The following is a 25915-nucleotide window of genomic DNA, read 5'->3' on the forward strand; positions in this document are numbered from 1 at the left end:
TGACCAACTTTGCACACTCTTTTATCTATGTGCATATATTCCTTTTTTTGGGGGGTATACACAGTGGTACTCAGGGATTTCTCCTGGCTCTGAGCTCAGAAATCGCTCCTGGCAGGCTCAGGGGATCATATAGTATGCTGGGGATTGAATCCAGGTCTGTTCCAGTTGGCCCCGTGCAAGGCAAATGCCCTACCACTATGGTATCAATCTGACTGCTTTCTTCTTTTTATTTTTTTTCACACATTCCTGTTGACACATTTTTGTGTCCTCCCCCCCCCAACCCTTTAAATCCCATCAGATTGTTGTAGGCCCTCACTCTAACTCAAATAACCTCTTAAGAGGACATATCTACATATGTGCTTAGATTCTGGAATTTGGGCTTCAATGTTTGAATGAGAGACTGACAGATACAATTTAGTTCCCAGTGTGTATAATATCCCCCAAACACAATATTCCCACAGTCTCAGAACCCACAATATCATACCTTAAGAAGATGGAGGAGCAACCTAAAGGAAAACATCAATGGCAGGAGACATCGAAAGTCATGAAAAAGAATGCTTGAGTAAATGGAGAAGCCTCCAATGTTCTTACCGGGAACATCTCTGTATCTTTGTGTCAATTTATGCCAAATTGCATTCATCATTGTTAACACAACTCAAACCCAAAGTCAACAAGATTCTTTTTTGAATATCTCACCCTTTTTTTCTCATCCCTTTCCCATATGTTGTATTTTCTTCAACTGCTTACTGCTCACCTGCCATCATCTAAGATCTATCAAATCCACCCTTCTAAACACCCTCTACATAGTAAGGGTGAAATTATTATGACTCTTATCCCTAGGATAATAGTTGCTGTTGATTTTTTTAAAGGTCTTTTCTCATACACTTACAGTTAGTCCTGGAATCTGTTCCGATTAAATCATTTCCATGAATTCCTCTGTCTGCTCTCCTTACCTCATAATTGGGTTTCCAGCTCTGCACAGCGCCATCATTTAGATTAATCTAAATTATGATTGTGATAATCTCCCAAATTTACAAATCATTCAATAACTCTACCAGGAGACTTTGGACAAGCTAATCACCATGGCTCTGTTAACTCATCTGTAAAATGAGAGTGTTAGCAGTACCTGCATTAAAGGGTCATGAAAACCAAGTTAATAATTTTTAAAGCAGTTAGGACAGTAAGCATAAAGTCTTTGTTTTTATTTCCCTGCCTCCCTAAATGTATTTTTTGAACAAATAACTTCCTCATTCTTTTCCCTGGTACTTCAAGTGCTCACTTGAAGAAAACTAATTTGTGTCTCAGGCCCCTGTCAAAGGATGATGTTTGAAATTGCTTGTCAATTATCAATGACCATATTTGCATTCGTGAGTTGTGGGTGACATATGTGAAATGGGGAGAGAGGGCAATCTACTACTTCCTGGGGTCACCCAGGAGGTGCCTGGGAAATCTAGAGCTGATGAAAGTCTATGATGAGGCCCTGCATAGTGGAGACCTCAAATCTCACCAGCCCCATGAGGCTGACTTCAAGTTGACTGAATCTCACTTGTTCTGCATGGCAGGGGAGAACTTCCCTGCCTTTTGAGTGATTTCCCAGAAAGCCATGGAGTGAGAAATTGCTCTTTGCAGGAAAGTCAGTCCTAAATCTTCCAGAAGTTCATCACCTTTTCCTCACATAAAAGGATTTCAGGAGATGAATGATGAAGGAACTACATTTTTGTTCTGAGATAATGAGGAAGAAGAAAGAGGGAGAGAGCTGGGAGTCCACAATTCAGGTGGTGATGAGGCCTACCCCACTCCCACACTAGGGAGGCACCCTACTTGTACTTGCCTTTGCTGAGCTGGTTTTCTATGTTTTCTTCCAAGTTGCCCCAAGCAGGACTTTCTACCTAGATAAGAGTCTGTTTCTACAGCATTGTCAAAGAGAAGAATGTGAAACTTTAGGTGTTCACCTAAATCCTAATTACCTCAGTCCTTATCACAATCCTTTGTTCTTGCTGGATCTTCTCCCTGGAGGGGTCCAGCCCTCTCTTGGCCTGTAGCAGTGTCTATTAACCTTATCAGACTGATCAGCTCCTATGTACACAAAGTGATTTTCAGCCACAAAGCTTTCAGCTGCTTTAGAGCTTCAAATCTCTTCTTGGTTTTATTACCAACCATTTTTATACCCAGAAGTCATTGCCAGTGCCCCTCACCCTCATAAATCTACCTGCTCCAATGACAGCAGTATTTTAATGCCCCCCCAAATGAGAGCTAATCTACATATTAGGTTATTAAATATTTTAATAAAATATGAATAGTTAGAAATATTTTTTTTTTTTTTGGTTTTTGGGCCACACCCGGCGGTGCTCAGGGGTTACTCCTGGCTGTCTGCTCAGAAATAGCTCCTGGCAGGCACGGGGGACCATATGGGACACCGGGATTCGAACTAACCACCTTTGGTCCTGGATCAGCTGCTTGCAAGGCAAACGCCGCTGTGCTGTGCTATCTCTCCGGGCCCAGTTAGAAATATCTTTAATAGAGGTGGGGAAGGAGAAAAAAAAAAAAAGAAATATCTTTAATAAAAGATAAGTCGAAGGGCTGGAGCCATAGTACAGTGGGTAGGTCATTTGCCTTGCACACAGCAGACCCAGGTTCAATCCCCCAACATCTCATATGATCATCCAAGCACCACCAGGAGTGATTCCTGAGTGCAGAAGCAGCAGTAGTCCCTGTGCACCACCAGATGTGGTCCACCTCCCCCCCTCAAAAAAAAAAAAAAAAAAAAGACAAAGTCACAACCACAGAGACAATATCTAGAAATGATAGATTCTAAAGACACATTTAACACAGAAGGGGGACTCATAAAATACTTGGTGAAAAATCCAGCTGAAGGCTAAAGTGCAACAATGAGCTTTGGGTCACAGATGTTTCAGAAAGAAAGGAAGCCTAATTAATTTCTAAGCACAAGTCAAGCCTTCAGCTAGGAGATGTGGCCGTATGACTTACAATGTGCCCACGTTATTTTTGAAAAATTATCCGGTGTGTGGGTGGCTGGGGAGAAACAGAGTTGGGGGGAAATTATATGTTCCAAATGTTCTTTTTCTTGGAAATAGCACTGTCAACAGATATTTAATACTTTTACCTTTGATGATCAAATTATCTAAATTAAATGAAAACTCCTTGGGACTAGACTGGGTAGGGTAGGGTACTTGTCTTGCACTCTGCTGACCTGGGTGTATGATAAGGGATATATGCTACTCTGAGCCCACCAAGGAGTGATTCCTGAGCTTGAACCAGCATTAATGAGTGTGACCCCAAAACTAAAAAGCACTCAGAATTGGGGGTTGATAAGTGAATCAGTGAGGATTTTAATACCTCTAATCCTTTCAGACAGCTATACGTTTATAAATATAATTGGTGGGGGGCCCTGCAGGCGCTGTACTCAAGGGGTCTCTTCTGGGGATGCCCCAGGTACCAGTGCTCAGAGGATTGTGCAGCCAGAATCCAGCTGAGCTTTCCATACGTGATCCAACCCTTGGAGTTGCCTTCCCAGTCTCTAAGAAGACGACTTGGAAACTTGCAGATCAACCCCAAATGTTACGTTTTCTTTTTCCACCTGTCAGAAATAGGCACTGTGTTGAAGTCTAGGAAGTCAGGTAAAGATCATGAATGGAATTGCATGGAAAATTCTTTTTCTGTTCATGATCATGATTTACTGGTTAGAAGAACAGAATAAAAAACAGATCCTAGACCTTATTCTACCCACCAAAAAATGTCTATGCATTCTTAGTAAAATTGAGAAAAATTTTATAACATTCTTAAAAGATAAAATTACATTACATTTCACTTGTTTTTTAAAAATCAATTAAAAGAAAACTGGCAGTGACAGAACACTGAAACTCTTCAATTCTTGATTTCAAATTCAAAACCGTCCCATTGCAGCAGCAGTTGATGAGGCCAAAGAGAACTTCCCTCTTCAAAAAACAACTTCAGTCTTCTAGAGAAGTCTTGTAGAAAATAAAATCTCATTTTTCTCCTCTGTTTCATACTCTGGGGTGGTGGTAGAAGAATCCAGCAGACTTGAAATTCCCTTTTGTTTTGTTTTGTTTTGTTTTGTTTTTTGAGATCCTGCATGTTCAGATATCATACCTGAGGTTTGGGCAGTTTTAGGGGAGACAAGAGAAAGCAATCTCCAGAATCCACTGGGTGAACTTGAACTGACCCAGACATCTGCTTAAGCCAGCCAGCTGTTTGCATCTGGCATCCTGCAGGCCTGAGCCACCACTACCTGGACAAGGCAGAAGGCCTAGATTAGAACCTGCTGCAACAGCACAGCCGGGCTGCTTCCCCTTTAAGAAGTCGCCTCACGTGGCTGCTGTGTTGTGTACGCACAGCTGGGGGAGAAGGGGGCGGAGGCCAGGTCTCTCCTCATTGGTCCTTTCTAGAGTCTGCTTCTCTGATTGGCTGAGACGACTCGGAGTTGTTGTTTTTTTCTTCAATGGGCGGGGCGAAGCTCCGGGCGCAGGTTCCGGCCGGGCCAGCTGAGGGGTGGGGCCGAGACGCCTGGAGTGCTGGGGGGGAGGGCGAGTCCAAGCTGGAGGGGGCGTGGCTTTCTTCTCGTGAGGATCCAATCAGAAGAGCCGAGTGTCGGAGGGGCGGGGCTCACTGGGTGATAGACACGGCACTCGTCCTATCGCCGGCGGGGAGAGGCGGGGCTAAAGCGGGCCTGCCTTACTAGACATCTGAGATGAGCGCCCAGAGTGGGAGGGGGAGGAGTCCAAGCCGCGGAAGCGGTCGGAGGGGAGGGAGAGGAGGGGCGTGACCGCAGTCTCTTGCAGAGCCAATCAGAATAGCCTATTGTCGAAGGGGCGGGGGCTAACTCGGTGATTGACACGACTATCACCCAATCACCGACAGCGAGGGGCGGGGTTAAAGCCGGGCCCGACTAGACTAGACGTCTGAGGGGAGCTGGCGCTCGGGCTGCTGCGGGAGGGTGGACGCTGCTCGAGGTGAGTGCGATGGAGCCTGAGGGACGAGGGAATCGACCCGCCTTGACTGACCCGACTCGCAGCCGAGCCCGCGGCTGCGTCAGTCAGGGCGGCTTTTGCTCTTTGTGAAGCCCTCGACGCGGCGGCTGGGGGCACGCCCGGGCAGCCCGCCTCGGGTCTCCGCGCCCGCCGCTCGCCGCTGGGGAAGTCGGTGGAGTCGGTTCGGCCCGCTGCCCCGCCCCCCACGGCCGCCGCAGTGTCGGGGGAGGGGCGCGCCCGCGGCGGCTCGTTCGCGCATGCGCACTAGCGCGCGCGGAAAGGCTTGGGCCCGGAGACCCCCCCCGCGGGACATCCGGGTACTGAGGAGACGGGTGGGGGTGGGGGTTCAGGGAGGGCGGGGCGCGCGCTCAGCTGTTTCCGGTTTGTTTGTTAGTTTCTCTCCCTCCTCCCCGAGGAGGCCCCGCCCACCAGCCCGCACGCTATTGGCTGCGCGGAGTCACGTGGGTGCTGTCAGCTGGGACGGCTCCTCCCGGGGCGGGGCTGCTCGAGGACGGACCAGCTGCCCTGGCTACCCTGGCTTGGGGGAGCCTTGGGGTGCTCTCGGCTGCACACCCCAGCTTTGCACCCTTCCAGCCCGTCTGCTAGCGAGGAGGGGAGGCCAGAGTGAGTATGTGAACTCCTATGAATCAGCTGGGCGGAATGTCCTCATTGATTTTATTTTTTTTTCTTTATTTCTGTTTTTATATTTATTTTGCTTTGGGGCCCTCACCCAGAGGCGCTCGGCTTACTCCTGGCTCTGCACTCAAGAATCGCTCCTGGCAGGCTCTGGAGATCAATATGGGATGCCTGGGATTGAACCCGGGTCAGCAGTGTGCAAGGCAAGCAAATGCCTTCCCCCCTGTGCTATGGCTCTGACCCCAGAATTTTGTAGTTTTTTTGAATTTTATTTATATTTTTTGAAATACCGAGTGTTCTTGCTTGATTGCAAAACCTGAAAGTAACTGCTGCGGGTTCAGCCCATTATTTGGGAGGTGGTGGTGCAGTGACTTGGGGGTGGGTGGGGAGGCTGGAGATGAAGCAACTTTTTTTTTGCACAGCCCAGCAGCAACTACGTCGCAGCCTCGCCCCCACAGACACAGCCTGGAAGTAGTTGCAGATGTACCAAGTTCAGCTTTGTGCCAGATGTCAGGAGGTTTGGGTGGATTCTTTTTGCCTGACAAGTTATTGGCTTACATGCGCTGGCTTAGATAAGGAGGAAATCGGGAAGAATTACAGGATCTTTTCTCCCACAGGCTTATGATTGAGATGCACAGATGCACATCCTAAATCAATGGAAACGCGTGATAGGGTGAAGTGGAAGACTAGCAAGGAACGGAAGGAGTGTTTGGGGTTCAAAAATGGGGCAGTGAGAACCAAAGGGGCAGGAAGCATTCTAAAGTGGGGGCCATGGATGGTGAGGATCCAAGAAAAGAAAGTTAGGGTCGCTGTTAGCCGAGGAGGCAAAAGAGGCCTGGAACATTGACAGCTTTCAGCAGTCCGACCCGTAGGATATCTTCCACTTATCCCAGGATCTTTCCAAGCAGTAGGTGCTGGAATGTCAGGTAGAATTTGCCCTCCTGGGAAAGGTCTGGTAGACCCTTACCCGCACACTGCCCAATACTGGCTTGCTGGTGGACTCGCAGGTTCATCTGTAATAGTTGTAGGAAAGGAATATGATGAAATGTGCTCGAGTACATTATTCAACACCATACAGGGAGGCAAAGTAAGTTGAATTTTGCAACTTGTTCTTTGGATTTGCTGGGGGGGGGGGCAGGGAGCCACCACCACAGTGCCCACAGTTGACTTCTGGTTCTGTGCTCTCAGGTCACTCTTAGCAGTGCTCAGGGAACCATATGTGATGCTGAGAAACAAATCCAGGTGGACTTGAGCCCACAGCAAGTGTCCAGCTCACTTTAAAAATGGATGGTTAGGGAAGTCATCTAACTTCCCTAAATCATACCTGGAAGGGTCTTAGAAAACTTTTCCCAAGACTTTTAATAAAAAGTCTTTATCTTTGGCTTTACTTCAATGGCAAGAGAAGCAGTTAAAGAGATTTAGAAATTAAATTCCAAATTAGATAAAACTGTGAGTTTTGTGCCAAACTGTCATATTAAACGTTGTCAGCTGTTCGTATCAGTGACCTTTTACTTGGTAGGCTGGTGTAGTATTCGAACCTTAGCTGTGGCAGGAACTGCTGCTTGACCACTGAGTCAGGAAACCAAACAGTAAACAATACCCGAGTCCTTCCTGTTAGAGGCTTCTTTAATGCCTGGAGAGCGTTGCCACAAAGATCTTCAATTTGCTTTGCCTAAGGTGTTCGGTAGAGATTACCCACTGGGGTGGCATAGCTGATTCACTAAGTGACATGACAAGACTGATTCTTTAGTGATGACTTGTTAATAAAATTCAGCCCTCTCAATGTGGAAACCTTATTGGCTTTGCTAAGTGATTACCAATAAATGGAAGAGTACACTGGACTACTGAACAGATGAAAGGTTTTTATGGGGCCAGAGCGATAGCTCAGTAGGGAGAGCATTTGCCTTATATTGTTTGCCTTATACGCGCTAACTCAGGTTTGATCCCCAGCCTCCCAGATGGTTTCCAGAGCCTGCCAGGAATGATTTCTGAGTGCAGAGCCAGGAGTAACTCCTGAATGCTGCTGGTCCCCCCCCCCCCAAAAAAAAAAAACCAGGTTTTTATGGACAGAAATCGAGGATGACAATAGAAAAGGGGTAGTTCTTAAACAAATTACTTTCAGTTTTTATCAGGAAACATTAAACTGATTGGATTATAGTCCCACTCCTAGAAGGTAAATTGCAGTTAGGTTAGGTATTGGGTCTTGATTGGGACTTTATTTGGGGTCTTTTTTTTTTTTAAGTGCTGTTGATTGAATCCAGGGCCTCACTCAAATATATAAAACATGTATTCAACCACTGAACTGCATCTTTATCTTTGGCTTGTTCTCTCTCTCTCTCTCTCTCTCTCTCTCTCTCTCTCTCTCTCTCTCTCTTTCTCTTTCATCTCATATTCTCTCTCTCTTTTTCTCTTATACACACACCTTGTTCTCCTTTCTTGCTCTTGGTTTTCTGAGACTTCAGTAAACATTTGACAACAGAGACATTATTAGGGGAGCAAGAAAGAGAATACAGGCCGGGCGGTGGCGCTGGAGGTAAGGTGCCTGCCTTGCCTGCGCTAGCCTAGGACGGACCGAGGTTCGATCCCCCGCCATCCCATATGGTCCCCCAAGAAGCCAGGAGCAACTTCTGAGCGCATAGCCAGGAGTAACCCCTGAGCGTCACAGGGTGTGGCCCAAAAACCAAAAAAAAAAAAAAAAAAAGAAAGAGAATACAAAAGCTATTGTCATAGGATGGCAGTACTCCACACCAAAGCATCTTTTGATTGACCTAAGCAAACAGGCTGAGATTGGCAAAATATTTAACGAGTAAAGCCTTAACCTGTGTTTTCTTGTGTCACTAGAGCTTTGACTTGGTAAATATTTACAAAAATTGGAACATTGGGTTTACTCATCAGATTGTGCTTATTTCCCTGTGTAGGGTTTCAATAAGTTTAGTCACAAATCAGTAGGGAGATCTTGATCAAGAGAAACAATCGTTATATTGACTTTTAGTTACAGAAATTAACCAACAATGAAAAAGTTCCTTTGGGCAAGGGAGGCTTTCCATGCTCAGAGATCATTCCTGGGGGTGCTCTCGTACCATCTGGGATGCCAGGAATGATGGAACCCGGGTGGGCCTGTGCTAGGTAAATGCCTCCTGTGTTATCGCTCCGGTCCCTGGATGGTCCGTTTTTGAGGTGGAGAGGTCATAAAACAGTAGGCATTGGCCGTGTGTGTGTGTGTGGCTGCCCCACTTATGGTCTCTTAAGCATTGCCAGAAGTAAGCCCTGAGGGCCACCAGATGTGGGCCTCCCCCCTAAAAAAAAGTCTAGTTTTTGTGAACTGGGTTGTTTTACTTCTCAGTCTTTAGAAATCAATTCAGTACCCACTGTTCTCCCTGGTATTCTTTTAGGACTGCAGAGAGTTCCTTTGGTGAATTCCACTGGCCAGAATTGAATCTGTACCGGATTATTAATTACAGAGGGTAAGTAGCTATTTTAAGTTCTAGAACTAAGAATTTGAGGTACGGGGTCTGGAGAGATAGCATGGAAGTAGGACGTTTGCCTTGCATGCAGTAGGATCGTGTTTCGAATCCTGGCATCCCATATGGTCCCCCAAGTCTGCCAGGAGCGATTTCTGAAGCGTAGAGCCATGAGTAACCCCTGAGCTCTGTCGGTGTGACCCAAAAAACACAAAAAAGAATTTGAGATGTTTTATAAGGTTTCTGACTTTTCTCCTCCTTTTGTAATTTCTATTCCTTAGCTTTTGGTCCCTTAGCTTCTCAGAAACTTAACAGGAGATGAAGCCATTTGGAACTGTTTGCCTTATTCTGCCTCATAGGTAGAAAAAGGTTGGGGTGGGGAAGGCCAAAGTAGGTAATCTGGTTTTACTAGCTTTCCCTTTATTTAGCATTTACCTTTGTTGTTTCCTTTGAATTTTCACAACTCAAACATGATTTGTCCTCTGGATGTTTTGTAGGTGAAGAAGCAGAGAATATCTTCCCCTAAGTGAACACAGCTTTTAAGAGGTGGAGCTGAGATTTGAAGGGCCCCAGTCTCTAACTCCAGAGTTAAAGTATCTGGGCTTCATAGTTTTAAGTCCTGAGGGTAGGGAGAAGAAGCAGCAGCAGCTGAATATAATCTTTATAATCTTTCTATAGTTAATTTTTAGCATGCTGAAATGATTACATAAAACTAAGGATTTAGTTTAGAAAAATTTCATGAGGAAAAGGGGAGTGGAAATTATTTTATCAACTACTCCCGTGACACCAAAGTAAGAATCAGAATGTTATAGCAATCAGGTTTTAGGAAAAGTATTTTAAACTCTACCACGTAAAAACAAGTGGCTGTATCTCTGTCCCAATAAAGCTTTGTTTATGGGCCTAAAATCAGAATTTCATGGGCCCGGAGAGATAGCACAGTGGCATTTGCCTTGCAAGCAGCTGATCCAGGACCAAAGGTGGTTGGTTCGAATCCCAGTGTCCCATATGGTCCCCCGTGCCTGCCAGGAGCTATTTCTGAGCACACAGCCAGGAGTAACCCCTGAGCACCGCTGGGTGTGGCCCAAAAACCAAAAAAAAAGAATTTCATACAGTTTCTGTGTGCTCCCTTTCCCAAACTTCTAAAGTGATTTATAAAAACATAAAACTTTTCTTAGTTGGTGGCCATATGAAACGGATGAACTGTATTTTTCCTATAGGACTTAGTTTGCTGATCATGCTTTCAAGGAAACCATTTAGCAATAAGTCATACAAATGAACTTGTGATGCCATATTTTATTTCTAAATGTGTCACACATCACATAGCCCAGTACCAGAATTGAACAAATGAAATTTCAAATACAAAGCACAGTAACATATTACCATCCCTAACTCCCATGAAATACCAGTGTGTTCAAGATCTGTATAAAGGAAAACAATAATCCTGATAAAGAAAATAAGTGGGAAAGATATTTCTTATTCTTGGATAGGCTGTATATTGTCAAGATGTCAGTTCTGTAGATTCAGAACAATTCCATCAATATCCCAGCAAAGGTACTTGTAGATACCAACTAAAATTTTTATAAAAATGCAAGACCCAGTAGTGAAGAATAGGGTGGGAAGACTTGGCACTTTGTGGCTTCAAAAGTTAAGCAAGACAGTATGGTTCTGCTGAAAGAATAGATCAATGGGTTAGTAATAGTCAGTTAATCTTTGATGAAGGAACAAAGGTAATAAAGTGGAGTAAAGATGGTCTTTTCTACAAGTAGTGCTGAAACAAGCTGTGTGTGTGTGTGTGACAAATGGATCACAGACTAAAAGATGACAAGAAATGAGCCAGTGAATTTAAATAGAACACCAAAGCCTTGATCCATAAAGGAAATGATTCATAAATTGGGCTTCATTAAAGTCAAATTTATCAGACCAAAGAGGTAACCTCTCAGAGCACATGCTTCTAAGAGGCCCACATTTGACTGAGTACTGCTGGTGTCATCCCCAAACAAAACAAAAGCAAAAGCAAATATACATCAGAGCAGTGTCAAGAGTAAACAAGACTGGAAGAAAATATTTGCAGAAGATGTATCTGATGTAGGACTTCTATCCAAAGTCTACAAATATTTAAAATTCAAGTAAATACGTTCTAAACCATATGCTCCAGTAATTGCACTCCTTGCTATTTACCCAAAGGAGTTGAAGTTTTATGTACATGACACCTGGGTGTGGATGGTGACATCAGTTGCCAAGCTTGGAAGCTGCCACCCTGGCCTTGAGTAGGTGACTGGATAAACCGGCGCATCCAGATGATGGAATATTCAATGCTAAGAAGAAATGCACTGGAAGCTGGAAAAAGTTCAGGGCTTAAGGTTCTTGTATTGCATCCCAGGGACCATGCATGATGTGATCCCTGGGGTGCTGCCACGGGTCTCCTGAGCAGAGACCCATGAATAGCTTCTGAGCAGCACTGGGTGTGGTCCCCAAACAAAACAAGAAATGAGCTAGGAAGCCTTGAGAAGGCCAAAAATGCTTATCTCTAAGTGAAAACATTTTACACTGAAAGCCACAGTGTATATGATTCAAACCACATGCTATTCTAGAAAACTATGAAGAGAAAAGTCTAACTCAGTAACCCTGCAGAGGGGATTCTACTTCCTGAAGACCTTTGGTAGGTTTGTTGGATTCTAGCTTAACTCTCGGTAAGGAAGAATTACCGTATTTTCCGGTATATAAGACGACTTTTGAAACAAAAAAAAAGCCAACCGAAAATGGGGGTCGTCTTATACGCCGAGTATATCCCGAAAAATGTTTCAATATGCTGCTAAACGAAAATTGTTTGAATATTGCCACAAAACAAATTTTCCAACTCGATCCTGCACCAATCACTGCCAGGCTGCTCAGACCGCCTTTCTAACTCAGCTAATCCAAGCATGCTTTTGATGCATGCAAATTAAACAATGTTTTGTACGAATCAACACTGTCAAAAGCCTGCTCATATTGGCCAGAGTCAGAGAGGAAGTCTATTACAGTATAACCTATGAACCTTTGCTTGTTGTGATTGGCTCACTGGGGTACATACAGTTGTAGCACAGGAACGTTCTGTCTGATACAGTGAATATAGGCCTAAACCTATGTTTTAACTGCAAAATTAGAGGGTCATCTTATACGCCCAGTCGTCTTATATGCTGGCAAATACGGTACCTTCTATCCTTCCAGTTTTATGAATATTTGTATAGTACAGCAACCACAACTATAGTGATTATAGACATTTTTGGTCTTGGGAATGAATCTTAATGTATCCAATAACAATACATGGGGAAAAAAGCAAAAAAAAAAAAAAAACCCACACAAACTAATTTTGAAGCAGGGACAACAAAGCATGTTGAAAATCTGTTTATCCCTTTGAAGAACAAAGAGCACGCCTGTTTGCAGTTGTATAGTCACAGCTGCATTGTAATCTGGAACCAAAGATAGAAGGATGTAGGCAGAAACTATAGAGAGCTCATTTTTAACTTTGTACATTTTCCATATGTTATCTGCCAAATAATTTGAAAAACGTTATCCCCGAATACTGGGTGAAATAAGTTACCATAGTAATATATTTTTTGAAAGTTTGAAGGAAAATTGGCTTCAAAGTAATGAGTGTTAGATGCCTAGGCTGATGCTGAGGGGCTGTGCGTGTGTGCTGTGTCATAAGAGGGGAGAGTCAGACCTTGCTGAGGAGGTTTCATTGCTGAGGAGGTTTCCTTAACTGACATGAAGAAACGGTTAGTTCAGTGCTTTTATGAAGTTTTATCTGGAATGTATTTCCAATGTCACTGAAGGTCACAGGTAAAAGAGCAGAATTTCTCCTTAATATCTGATGGAATTTCTCCGAATTTATGAGTAATTTTTTGTTTGTGGGCCATACCTAGCAGTACAGAGCTTACTCCTGGGTTAAGGATTCAGGACCATTTGTAGTGCCTGGGATGAAATTAGGAGTCAGCTGCCTGCAAGGCAAATGCCTTAACTATCTCTCTGGCCCCCTGCAATGATTTTTTTTTTTTACTTTATTGATTGGTTTTTGGGACACACCAACAGTTCTCAGGGATTTCTCCTGACTCTGCACTCAGAAATCATCCCCAGCAGTATGGGGGACCATATGGGATGCCGGGAATCAAACTGGGTCCCTCCGGGTTGGCCACATGCAAAGCAAACGCCCTACCACTGTGCTACCTCTCTGTCCCCATGCAGTAATTCTTAATTGCAGACATATTTTACATTTGTTTGTTTGTTTCCCTGTAGTAGCAACTAACTTGAAATAAGTGATTATTTCAGAAGTATATTCAAAGAGTTTCTCCCCTGTATTTTAGCACAGCAGTAATTACTGAGACAAGATTTAAAGTATAAGTTAGGTAATCATAGCTCGTCTTTCTCTTCTGTGTGTTTGGAGTTTTTGGTTATTTTATTTTTTATTTTTGGGCCACACCCGGTGATGCTTAGGGGTTACCTCTGGCTATGAAATTGCTCCTGGCTTGGGGGACCATATGGGACACTGGGGGATCCAACCTCGGTCTGTCCTGGGTCAGCCTCGTGCAGGGCAAACAAATGCCCTACTGCTGCGCCATCGCTCCGAATCCATTCTGTGTGTTTGTTATTTTTTTCCTCACCAGTCTAGATCATTGTCATGCCCTTTGAAAAGGCAGCAGTGCTCTGTATTTGAAGTTCTAGCCTTCAGGCATTTAACTGGGTAGTCTACCAAAACGGGGGTACAGCATTGCACTTACCATAATGCTGTGCATCACTGCAACACCTAGGGTTACACTTCAGAAACCTCAGGCCGACTATGTACACTACTCACCAGTCACTCACCCATGTTTCTCAAATTAGACAGCACTCTCGTTTCTGTTGGCCCTTTTCCTACTATGTTTTGATTTTCGTTTTGGGAATACTCACAAGTTTCTTCTCAAGTTATATGTATTCAATATATATTTAATGCATTGACCTGTTTTTCTCACATATTCTTCTCTGCTTGTGTTTTCATTGTAAATTTCTGAAGTACCATTTCTTTTTCTTTGTTGTTTTTGGTTGTTTTGGGTTTTTTGCTTTTTGTTTGTTTTGGTTTTTTTTGGGGGGGGGGGTCACACCCTGCGGTGCTCAGGGATTACTCCTGGCTCTTTGCTCAGAAATCAATCCTGGCAGGCACAGGGGGACCATATGGGATGCCGGGATTCGAACCACCATCCATCCTGGATCGGCTGCTTGCAAGGCAAACACGGCCCCTGAAGTACCATTTCCTGTCTTTGTCAAGCCAACCAAAAATGAAGCGGTACAATCACTGGCCTCACCTAAACATGTTTGTTTCCTTCACTCATTGCTTCTAATATGATCTGTAGACACAGAATTAGCTTTTTTATTTGTTCAGTGGTGAACTTTTGGCGCTTTAGTTGGGAGTCAGCTATTTCACAAATTGTGGACTCCAAAGCAGAGGTCGTGTGTGTGTGTGTGTGTGTGTGTGTGTGTGTGTGTGTGTGTGTGTGTCAAGGTTCTCTGAAACAACCACTGGTCCCTAGATCCCAGCACAGATGTAGGATGTTTTTATTTCTTTCCATCATAATTCATATCTTCTCCTTTCCCACTTGTTTCTAGGTTTTCAGAACTTCAGCTACTATAACGATGGGGAGAATTTTCCTGGATCACATTGGTGGTACCCGCCTGTTCTCTTGTGCAAACTGCGATACGATCCTTACCAACCGCTCTGAGCTCATCTCCACTCGGTTTACCGGGGCCACTGGACGAGCCTTTCTTTTTAATAAGGTCAGTGGGGAAACCAGTTTCCTTTCTTCAGGGGCCTTCAGGAGTGATATTTGACAGCAGAACTTGACAGCAGCAAGGATCTGCATGAGAGCTGAAATCTCTAGACTCATTGCTCACAAGCATTGCTAAGTTGGAAACTCACCAAAGCATCGCTAGCGTGTGACTTTTTTTTAACTCAGGAAGTGTAGAGGCTGTTACGGTGTGTCTTTTGCTTCTGAATGAAAGTACTGACTGTATGGCACAATTGGATAGTGATTCAGGTTTGACTATAGACAGTGGAAGCTGGAAAATCACCATTCTACTACCCCTGATTTATTAGCCTTATGGGGAGAAGATAGTTTGACAGTGGGAGTGCATAAGGAACAGCTGATGACCTTTCTTGCTTGGATTCATGTTCTCCATTCTTCTGATTGTGATTTAATGCACGAACAGGAAGAAAAAAATTTGATTTACACATATAAATGTCCAGCCTGCCTGCCTGCTGTTTTATTATTTATTTGCTTGATCTTGGGTCACATCTGGCGGCACTTGGGTTACTCCTGGCTTTACTCAGAAATCACTCCTGGCAGGTTCAGGGGACCCTATGGGATACGGGGATCAAACCTGGGTCAGCCTGTGCAAGGCAAATGGCCTATCTGCTGAGCTATTGTTCCAGTCCTCATTACATTTTTTTTTTACTTTGAAACAAGTTGATAAGATTCTGGAATTTAATGTACATCAGACAATTTTAATTTCCAACTTGTTTAGATGATGGCGCAGAATTAAATTCAAGATTCTGCTTTTAGAAGGCCAGCTAACCTTCCCAAATAGACACCTCTCTATCCAACTCTTGAATGATTTTTTTGTTGATTATTTGGGGTGAGGCAGCACTCATGGGATATTCCTGGCTCTGTGCTCAGGATTCACTCCTGGTGGTACTCAGGGGGCCATATGGAATGGCTGGAATTGAACCGTGGTCGGCCGTGTGCAAGGCAAATCCCCTATCTTCTGTACTATCACTCTGGTCCCATTGAATGATATTTTTATGTAGGTAGAAGAGGAACTGGCATTCGGCAATAGATTAGATTCATGTGTTTGTCAGTAAATTTTAGTGATCCAAGCCACATTCCTTCGTATTTACTTGGTGATCTTATCTGATCTTTGGTACAGAAGTAAAGTGTGGAGAATTTTCAGACAGCTCTGGTTGCTTGTGCCCCTTCAGTTTCTTTGAAGCCACTTGACAACTGTAGTTAGTATATGGGCTATAGTCTGTGGTCTCTGCATGTGTATGGTCTGTAGTTGGCTTGGTTGTCTCACTGCTTATTGATCGAAGTATTTGGAAAAATCTTTGGAAAAGTGGCACTTGATAGCTTTGACATTGATAGTCTTATTGGCATTAATCTGAATAAGGATCGAATGGGCTCTGACGTATGCAAGTTGAGACCTTTTCTGCAACACGAAAACAGCTGTACTTTATAGATGAGGAATTTTCAACCACTGTTCCATGCATCAAAACTGTAGTTGGATACCAGTTCTAGATAGTGTGGCTTGGACTGGTCCCATCATTCCTGAAAGCACTAGTGATTTTCAGTTGTTTACTTATCCCAGCAACTTCTGGAAATAGCTTTTGGAAGCAGATTGTAAATTTGACTACACACCTGCTGCTTGCTTTTCTGTTACTGTTACTGTACCAAACAAGGTACTGTGTACTTTGGGGGCATAAAACTTACATGGCTTTGCAATTTTGTTTTCACATGTTTCTTAGGTAGTTAATCTGCAGTACAGTGAAGTGCAGGACCGGGTCATGCTCACTGGCCGCCATATGGTTCGAGACGTGAGCTGCAAAAACTGCAATAGCAAACTGGGCTGGATCTATGAGTTCGCCACCGAAGACAGCCAGCGCTACAAAGAAGGCCGCGTGATCCTGGAGCGGGCCCTGGTACGCGAGAGCGAGGGCTTTGAGGAGCATGTACCATCCGATAACTCTTGAAGCCAACGAGAGAGAACTCCATCTTTTCCCAGATCTCCTTCACTGAAAACAAAAATCTACTTACATACACTGTCACCTTAGCATCAGAGTCGGATTCATGAACTGAGGAACAAGAAGTTGTGAGAATCTAAGATGGAACCTCCCTTTCTTTTTTTTCTAAGAATTTTCTACTTTCCATCCCACAGCAGTGTGTAGAGAGAATACTAAGCAGATGTCATTAATTTCCCCCCTTCCCCATGTTTACATCTTGAGGCAGAATAGTGTATTTGCAGTTCTAAGGTGGGCTCAGTGAGGAAAAATAATTGGGCCCTTCGTGTGAAGAGGTGTGTCTTATGTACATTTGGAAAGGAAGAGGGGTCAAGAGCATGGTTTTTAAACTTACTCGGGCTTGATTTTAACACGTTTTGAAACCCAGTTCTTTCATGGATTTGCTAGTCTCAGAGACGAGATCCGAATTGTGACCAGCGCTAAAGGTTCAGTGTTAGTGTGGCTTGTGCTGGCCGTTGTGGCGTATCCTTGTGGGAGAAGAACCGCAGCACCAGAGCCCATCTTCCTTGTCCATCTTGACCCAAAGATGTCCTTGTTCCTAGGTGTTTGTCGCCACGTACTTGGTGTTGAGTGGGAGCTTTTCCTGAGGTGGGGCAAACTGCTTGGTTGTCTTTTCCATGTAACTTAAGCATAGTAATATAAATAAAGTACTAGTTGGATGTTTTTGGTCTTGTGTTGCTTTTAAAAAAAAAAATCACCTCTTAAGAGCAGAGTATTTGATAAGTGGTTTTTCCATAGTTGTGTTTTTTTTTTCTTCATCGCTTAAGCTAAATTGACAGTCTAAGATACTTCTTTGTTGAGAAAGCATACTGTGTAAACCCACAGTGCAGTGTTTAGGAGCTAATGTGACGTGACGTGGACACGCATCCATGTAGAAGGCATTTCATCCGCGTTTGTTTTCAAAGCAGGGGGAAGAGGAGCGACCTGTCTAAAAATACTGTCTTACGAAGCAAAAGTTTCTTTCCACCCCCACCACCCCCCCATTTCGCATTGTGTGCCAAGTCTGTAGAGTTTGACAGTTTCCTCAAGGGATTGGGTTTCTCGGGAGCATTGTGTTCTCGGCCCTTCCCTCTGAGGTTCATTGTCAGTTGAAACCGTCCCTGGTCTCTTCAAGTGGAAAGAGACCGTATTTGACTCAGGGTATTATTTTAGCCCCCACTTGACCACATTATGAGGTATTAAAATGTCGATTGTTTCTTTAGCCTGTTTTTTAGACCTTCCTAGTATTTGCTCTGATAGAATTAATGACAATAAAATTGGCTAATTGACTGAATGGGTGTTGGAGTGCTCAATTTCTAGGCCTCTGTTTAGAAAGAAAATTTGGCTCACTCAGCAAAATCTGTCATTAATATTAGAAGTGATTTCTTCGTATTGTCAGTATTATGTCTGTTTGGCTTTGGGCTTCTGGTCAGAGGCAGAGGTCTCTTCAAGTAGATGTCTTTATATTGTGTTTGAAATAGCAGGCACCACGAATGTTTGAGATAAGTGGACTCAAGTTCTTCTCTTTCTTTTCACCATTGAGAAGTAGCATCAGTTTCCATCCATTTCCACACCAGCCTCTGACTATATGCAGATTCCCCGTAGCATGCCTTATTTCTAGCACTCTGCGTTTGCTGTCACAATAAAAATCTATTTTGTCTTGCATTGGTGCAGTGCTGCTACTTATTTTGCACGGATGCTGGGCTAGTAATCGTCTCGTCTTAATTTTTTTTGTTGTTTTTTTGGGCCACAACCGATGACACTCGAGTTACTCCTGGCTCTGGGATCAGAAATCACTCCTGGCTGGGGGACCATATGGGATGCTGGGGGATGAAACCAAAAGGTTAGTCCTGGGTCATCAACATGCAAGGCAAATGCCCTACCACTGCGCTATTGCTCCGGCCCCTCGTCTTAATTTTTGTATGTGAATATATTTTGTAGCACTGGCTTTCTTCAGTTGACTTCAGTGATACGTGATTTGTTGAGGGAGGGGCACCTGCCAGTGCTCAGGGGTAACTCCTGGCAGTCTGGGAGGACCACAGGAGGGGATGCCAGGAATTGAACCCAGGTCAGTCACGTGCAAAGCAAGCATTCAACCCTCTGTTATCAATCTGGCCCTGGTGACATCTTTGTCTTGGTGTCTCTCTAATCTATATACCGAGAGAAAATTAAATTTGATGGATTAACTTTTTTGAAGTGGTTCTGATGTCTGACCACTGACAGCTTTAGTCTGTATGTGTGTAAACAGTGAAATAAATGCCATCTCACTAGAACTAAGCAAGTATCACAGTGATTAGTTTCTTGAAAACTATCCCAGGGGCCCAGAAATGGTAGTTATCATGCATGGACCCAACCGGGTTCAATTCCCAGCAAAAACAGTGTAGCTCCGGAGTTACTATCCTCGGTTAAACTACCAGATTACAGAGACACACTATTCTTTTTTTATTTCATTTTTTTTTCTGGGCCACACCCAGTAATACTCAGGGGTTACTCCTGGCTATGTGCTCAGAAATCGCTCCTGGTTTTGGGACCATATGGGATGCCAGGGGATCGAACCAAGGTCCGTCCAAGGGTCAGACACCTTACCACTCCGCGCCACTGTTCCGGCCCCAAGACTCACTATTATTATTTGCTTTTTTTTGGGGGGGGTGGCCACACCCAGCGGTGCTCAGGGTATACTCCTGGCTCTGTGCTCAGAAAAAACTCCTGGCGAGCTCAGAGGACCATATGGGATGCCAGGAATCAAACCCAGGTCTGTCCTGCTTCAGCTGCATGCAAGGCAAATACCCTACCACTGTGCTATCTCTCCGGCCCCAAGACTCACTTTTTTTTTTTTTTTTTGGTTTTTGGGCCACACCCGGCATTGCTCAGGGGTTACTCCTGGCTGTCTGCTCAGAAATAGCTCCTGGCAGGCACGAGGGACCATATGGGACACCGGGATTCGAACCAACCACCTTTGGTCCTGGATCGGCTGCTTGCAAGGCAAACGCTGCTGTGCTATCTCTCCGGGCCCAAGACTCACTATTCTTAAAGGACTCCTTGAACTCTGCCTGTGCTGAAATGCCCCCAAGGTGAAAACAAGAGCATCACATATTTCAAGAACAAGAAAGAACAAGATGAATATGTTTTCCACCTGCTTAAATACATTGACTAGATAAACTAATTTTAAGGATGGGAAAAGTAAGTCAGGAAGGGGAAGGAGGAGATAGAGCACTAAGCTTTTGTGTTGTCCTAAAGACATGCTGGCTCAGATTTACTAATGATTTGGGGAATTCACTGCAACTTGGTTGTTTCAAGTTTGCATTGCCTAGTTAGGTGATTTTTGTGAAAACTTAGCGAGATGATACACCATAAAAGTTTCTTTGTCAGGGCCGGAGAGATAGCATGGAGGGTAAAGCATTTGCCTTGCATGCAGAAGGACAGTGGTTCAAATTCTGGCATCCCATATGGTCCCCCAAACCTTCCAAGAGCAATTTCTGAGTACAGAACCAGGAGTAACCCCTGAGCGCTGCCAGGTGTGGTCCAAAAATCAAAAAGATTTTATATCAGTATTTTCATCAAGTGTCAGAAATTTTGACATTCTTTTCCTCCAAAACTTGCAATCTGTGACCAGTATGTGAAGCTTCTAATGATGCCAGCATCACTTAGAAAGCACTGTTAAAAGTATGATTACATGATGAAAGATGATTACAAATCAATTTCTTGACTGAAAACACAGTACATTATGCAGTCTATTTTTTTTCTACTTTACCAAGGTTAGATTAAAAAACCTTTTAGCTTTTCTTCTCTATAAGAGAAAAATATCCCTGACGAGCTGTTTGTTTACTTTAATCACTCCAGGCCCAAGGATGAGTTTTAAAAGGAAAAAGTCAATTGTAGTACGTTGTGAAGATTCCTTACAGCAAATGGTCACAATGGTGACATTTGATAAATAGATTTCATGCCCTAATTTGCTTCAAGGTGTAGTCTTACATATCAACATCTGGAAGATCTCGAGAACTTCAAAAGCATCCCAGTCACCCTCTAGTACTTCAGGTAACTGGTATTCCTTTTGTGTACATTGTCTGAATGTTGACAAAGAGACTTGTCATATGGGAGGGACCATATGGGATGCAGGGCGGGAATCGAACCCAGGTGGGAATTGAACCTGGGTCAGCTGTGTGCAAGGCAAATGCCCTACAGCTGTGCTACCATTCCAGCCCTCTAGTCTTTTTTTTTTTAATTTTAAAAGAAGTATGATTTTAGAAACACCCTTCAAAAATTTTCACAACATGGGGCCGGAGAGATAGCACAGTGGTAGGGTGTTTGCCTTGCATGCAACCGATCTAGGACCGAAGGTGTTCTCCCACCATTCCCAGTTGTCCCCCCATGCCTTCCAGGAGTGATTTCTGAATGCAGAGCTGGCTCCAGGAGTAACCCCTGAGCACTGCCAGGAGTGACCCAAAACAAAACAAAACAAAAATCTTCACAACACATATTGTCTAATATTTTAATCCCAATTTCTTCTTTCAGTTTCACACTACTGTTAATTTTTGTACCAGAGTCATGGTCCAGCAGGTGCATACATCTGACCCATGTCTAAACCCCAGCACCACCTATGTTGTCTAAACCCCACCAGGAGGAATGATCCCTGAGTGCAGATCCAGGTATAAACCCTGAGCTCAGTTGGATGTAGCCCAGAACATCCCCTAGCCCCAAATCAAATCATCACCTGTCTCTTGGTTTAAAGTCAAATGCAAAAAGAAAAAGTTCATCTAATAAAAAAGACATCCAAAGCTAAGTCTGGCCTTCGCAAAGGTTTGTCTTTGTTCTTAAGGATTAAACCAGGTTTAGGGACCTTTGCAGTTGGATGTTTCCCAGAGTTAGGAGATTGGCTTCAGCAGTGCTCATGATGTCACTGTTCCCAGAATACCACTCTCCTCTAGATCCTGTCAACTGTTGGAGCACCATGGATCACCAGGTCAGCCTCTGGCCACGCTGCCTTCTCAGCTAACCCACTATTTGTAGAATACTAGAGAAGAGAACAAGGGGGGTTTGCACTAAAATGGGAATGCCGTGGGTGTTCTCTGGCCATGTGCTGGCTTCCTTCCTCAGAGTCTCGGCCAACTAGATACTCAAAAGCATTTGTAAAACTTATCAATCTGCTGAAAAAGTCTAGCATTTCGATCCTTTTCCTAAGGAAGTTTTAGGCCCTGTTGGAGAGTAGGTTCCTATTGATTAAAAGAATAAATAAGGCCCTTAGGATGGAGGTGGATGGGACGAATGGAGGGACCTTTCTCTGCCGTCCCAGGACACGTGGCTAAAAACCCCTCCTGCCGGCGGGTCATCAGGGTCAGGTAGAGGCGAGTAATTCATCCACACAGGTTCCAAGAAATATCAGCTTTATTTGCCCTGGCCATCATGTGTGGCCTATATTATAAACCTATTTAAGCACATGCCATCTTTAGCTTGCCCTGCGTCTTAGCTTCTTTCAGCCATCTCTTCTGCTACTTCTCCATCCAGGTAAATCCTCCCTTGGCCCCTCAGGCTAAACCTCCCCAAGACCCCTCCCAAGAATGGGAGGGTCTTTCTTGTAGGTGAGGTAATTCGAAGAATGGGGGTTGTGGTAACAGGTTCCTTTCTTAGAAAATTGAATTTTGGGAGCCAGAGCGATAGCAAAGCAGGTAGGGCATTTGCCTCCCAGGCGGCTGGCCCAGATTCTATCCCCTTCATCCTATATGGTCCTCTGAGCCTGCCAGCATGATTACTGAGCACAGATCTAGGTACACCCTGAGTAACGACAGGCTCAGAAACTTTAAAAAAAAGTTTCAGCAGTTAGGGATTGCATTATTTCGTTTTAAGGGTTGCTGGGGATCAAACCCAGGACTTGATACATGCAAGAGGTCTTACTAAGCCACAAAAATACAAAAGCCTGAGGAATGCTATTTTTAAGGAGTTGAGTAATAAGTATACCATTTGAGTGGCCCCACTGAAGTTTACAATGAGAAAAAAGACATTTAGTATAAAGGCAATTGGAACTCTGCTCCCCATAAAATACTTTTACTGACATGGCTGCAAGGAATTCAGTTTTTAACTGTCAGTCTGACCTGTCTTAGAAAACAAGCCAAAACAGGCAGTCTGTTCTGTTGCAACTGACAGAAGCGGAAGTTATTGAAGGGCACTGCTGCCAGATTCTGCGAGAAATGATGGCTTTCTGCCATTTTTATTGTGTTTAAGCTTAGGAGAATTTTTTTCAAGAACTTTAAAAAACTGGCTTTTATGTTGGTTATAAAGCTTCATAAATTGAATCTCATAGTGTAACTTTGATGTTGACCTCTTAAAACCTCAACTTTGTGGAAATGTCTTCTAGAGAACAAATGTGAAAATGCTTTATAAGCCATAGAGTATTCTCTAACCCCCCCCCCCAATTAAAAAAGCAGAGAAATAAATGCAGCAGGTAGAGCAGTTTACCTTATATGGGGATGACTCCCATTTTATCTCTGGCATCCGATATGGTCCCCCAGCATGGCAAGGAGTAGTCCTTGAGTGCAGAGCCAGGAGTAACCCCTGAGTATTGCTGTGTTTGGCCCAAAGGCCAAGAAGAAAACATGAAAAACAACTTGATGAGGTTAAAGTATCTAACAGGCTGTACCGACTTTACTTATGTTGGTCCATTCAGCAAAATTTGGGTCCCAGTTAAGGGTGTCAGGTAATATGTCAGCATGACTGGCACCTCTCTCTGCACCTAACAGATGATGGATGTTTGCAAAACCCAGCAGAAATTCTCCTAGGTTCCATATTAGTTTCTGATGGATTCCTGCTGCAAAAAGTGAAAGACACTCAGGTACATGGACGTACATAATCCTATAAAGGAAAAATACAAAATTGCCTTGTTTTTTAGAAATTGCTAGAGCTTTAAAGATAGAAAAGAAACCTTCCAGATACGTAGAAATCATCATTCCAAGTGCAATGGATTCTGAGACTGGGTGGTCAGCCCTACATTCCTGAAACAGCTTCATCTGTCTTCCAGATCAACCCATCGGCATTTTCAGGGTATACAGAATAAGAATTGTGTCTGTATTTTCCAGCTGACAGTCCATCTGACTCGACCTCTCATCCCACATCCAGAAAGTAAGTAGCAGGAAAGACATGCCAGCCAAGTCCTCACTGTAAGCAGCAAGAGAAAAGTGTTCAGAGTGAAGCTTTTCAACACAATATGCCAACAGTTATAACACTTATTCCAGTCTCCTGAGCCATCCTGAGCAAGTGATAAGAGACGTTGAAGTGTAGACTCTAGCCAGGAGGCCTGGGTCCAAATCCCAGCTGGAGCTCTCACCCTGTCTGCCAGGGCTGCATCACCCCACCCATCCGTGCCTAGGCTCGGTCCTCTCTGAAAAGGGGAGAGGAACAGTTCTGACTTCACAGCTTCCTGCTGTGAGCGTGAGTGAGAGATGCCAGGAATCAGTTGACTGCCTGAGCGTAATCACAGTTTCAGCTGAGGAAGCCTGTCTACCAGTCAAGGTCATACTACCTAAGAGAGGACAGATGTCTACACACATGAACACACGTACACACACGCATTGAAATTCCCTCTCAAGGGGCCAGCAAGGTGGCGCTAGAGGTAAGGTGTCTGCCTTGCAAGTGCTAGCCAAGGATCAAGACCACGGTTCGATCCCCCGGTGTCCCATATGGTCCCCCCAAGCCAGGGGCAATTTCTGAGTGCTTAGCCAGGAATAACCCCTGAGCACCAAACGGGTGTGGCCTGAAAAAACAAACAAACAAAATGTGGGGGGGAAATTCCCTCTCAGTCATGCCAATTGGCAAGCCTGACCTCAGCCTTACATCTGCATCGTCCAATGGGGAAGGGAATGCAGGAGGAGGGTCATGGCAGAGACCAGAGCAAGGTGGCCGGTGCAAACACCATTGCCCCAAATCCCTATTTCATAGAGTAGAAAAAGCGTCTAGAAAAGCCAGCAGAGAGACAGTGTACATTGCCAGGTGATCACCTATTTCCTGACCTGTTTTCCTTCTAAACTAAGCTAAGGGAGAGCCCAGGTGCTGATCCATATCTGGTCCCAAGTATGCATGGATCCCAGCTTCCCTGCACTTTCCCATCACTGAGGTCCTCAGCCAGGACATTCTGAGATCACTGAATCACCATTAAGTAACACTGCACAGCCACGCTCTTCCAGTGCTTCTTGGTGAGTCCTGAGTGCAAGATTGATAGGCAACAGTGGACAAGAGTTTGGATGCAGATAGGTGCCTGGGTAGATGGAGGGTTGGGTAGATGGGCTGGAGAGAGCTGCAACTGGCTGGCTGGATGTCTGTGAGGCCTAGAAATTGAGAAGAGTTCCCTATCTCGGAACTTGGGATTCAAAGAGTGCTGATTGGAAAGTCGGAAATATTGAAGCGTGACCTAAAAGACACTTTTGGGGGGGTAGGTCACACCCGGTGACACTCAGGCTACTCCTGGCTATGTGCTCATAAATCGCCCCTGGCTTGGGAGATCATATGGGATGCTGGGGGATCGAACCAAGGTCCGTCATAGGCTAGTGCATGCAAGGCAGATGCCTTACTCCCGTAGCCACCACTGCGGCCCCTAAAAGACACATTTTTAACAAGCCAAGTGGCAGTCGGGAGATGTTTAATTAGAGAGGGGTGCTCTGTCTTGCCCACCCTCTTCCCACAGGGCCTGTCCTCTAGGAAACCCTCCATCTCTCGGGAGAGGCAGCCAAGCCCAGCTGAGGGCTGAACCTCAGGACACTGGATCTCTGAGGAACCGGGTTCCTCATTTTCAGGAACTAAGTCCAGTCTTTCTGCTTCTGAGACCCCATCAGATTCATTTGACACTCTTCCAGATGGTGTGAAAGTAAAATCTATCCAACAACTTCAAACGAAGTGAGCAGACCCCATGGGTATCCAGCCTCAGCCTGTCCATGAAATTGTTCGCTCTTGGAGACCAAACTACCTAGAGAAACAGAGTGAACACAGCCACCAGGTGACTTTGCTCAGGAGCGAACCAGAGGCCTTTTGATTCTCTAGCAATC

The 25915-nt window shown here is 44.5% G+C and overlaps 1 protein-coding gene across 2 annotated transcripts; it reads left to right on the plus strand.

Moving 5' to 3' along the window:
- Positions 1-4941: 4941 nt before the first annotated feature.
- On the plus strand, positions 4942-18554 carry YPEL5 (yippee like 5). 2 transcript variants are annotated; one of them, XM_049784224.1, is made up of 4 exons: positions 4942-4991; positions 9038-9109; positions 14726-14893; positions 16638-18554. In XM_049784224.1, the coding sequence occupies exons 3-4, from the start codon at positions 14753-14755 to the stop codon at positions 16860-16862; spliced, it is 366 nt and encodes a 121-aa protein (XP_049640181.1). In that variant the 5' UTR covers positions 4942-4991; positions 9038-9109; positions 14726-14752; the 3' UTR covers positions 16863-18554. The 2 variants fall into 2 exon arrangements, with proteins under 2 accessions (XP_049640181.1, XP_049640180.1); XM_049784223.1 differs by lacking the exon at positions 4942-4991 and adding an exon at positions 5582-5633.
- Positions 18555-25915: the final 7361 nt, after the last annotated feature.

The sequence above is a fragment of the Suncus etruscus genome, chromosome 12, assembly GCF_024139225.1.
Source record: "Suncus etruscus isolate mSunEtr1 chromosome 12, mSunEtr1.pri.cur, whole genome shotgun sequence".
NCBI classification, from domain to species: Eukaryota; Metazoa; Chordata; class Mammalia; order Eulipotyphla; family Soricidae; genus Suncus; species Suncus etruscus.

Coding starts and splice junctions, on each gene's coding strand:
- YPEL5 (XM_049784224.1), top strand. CDS start 14,753: ATGGGGAGAATTTTCCTGGATCACATTGGTGGTACCCGCCTGTTCTCT. Junction 14,894..16,637: donor GAGCCTTTCTTTTTAATAAG/GTCAGTGGGGAA, acceptor CATGTTTCTTAG/GTAGTTAATCTGCAGTACAG.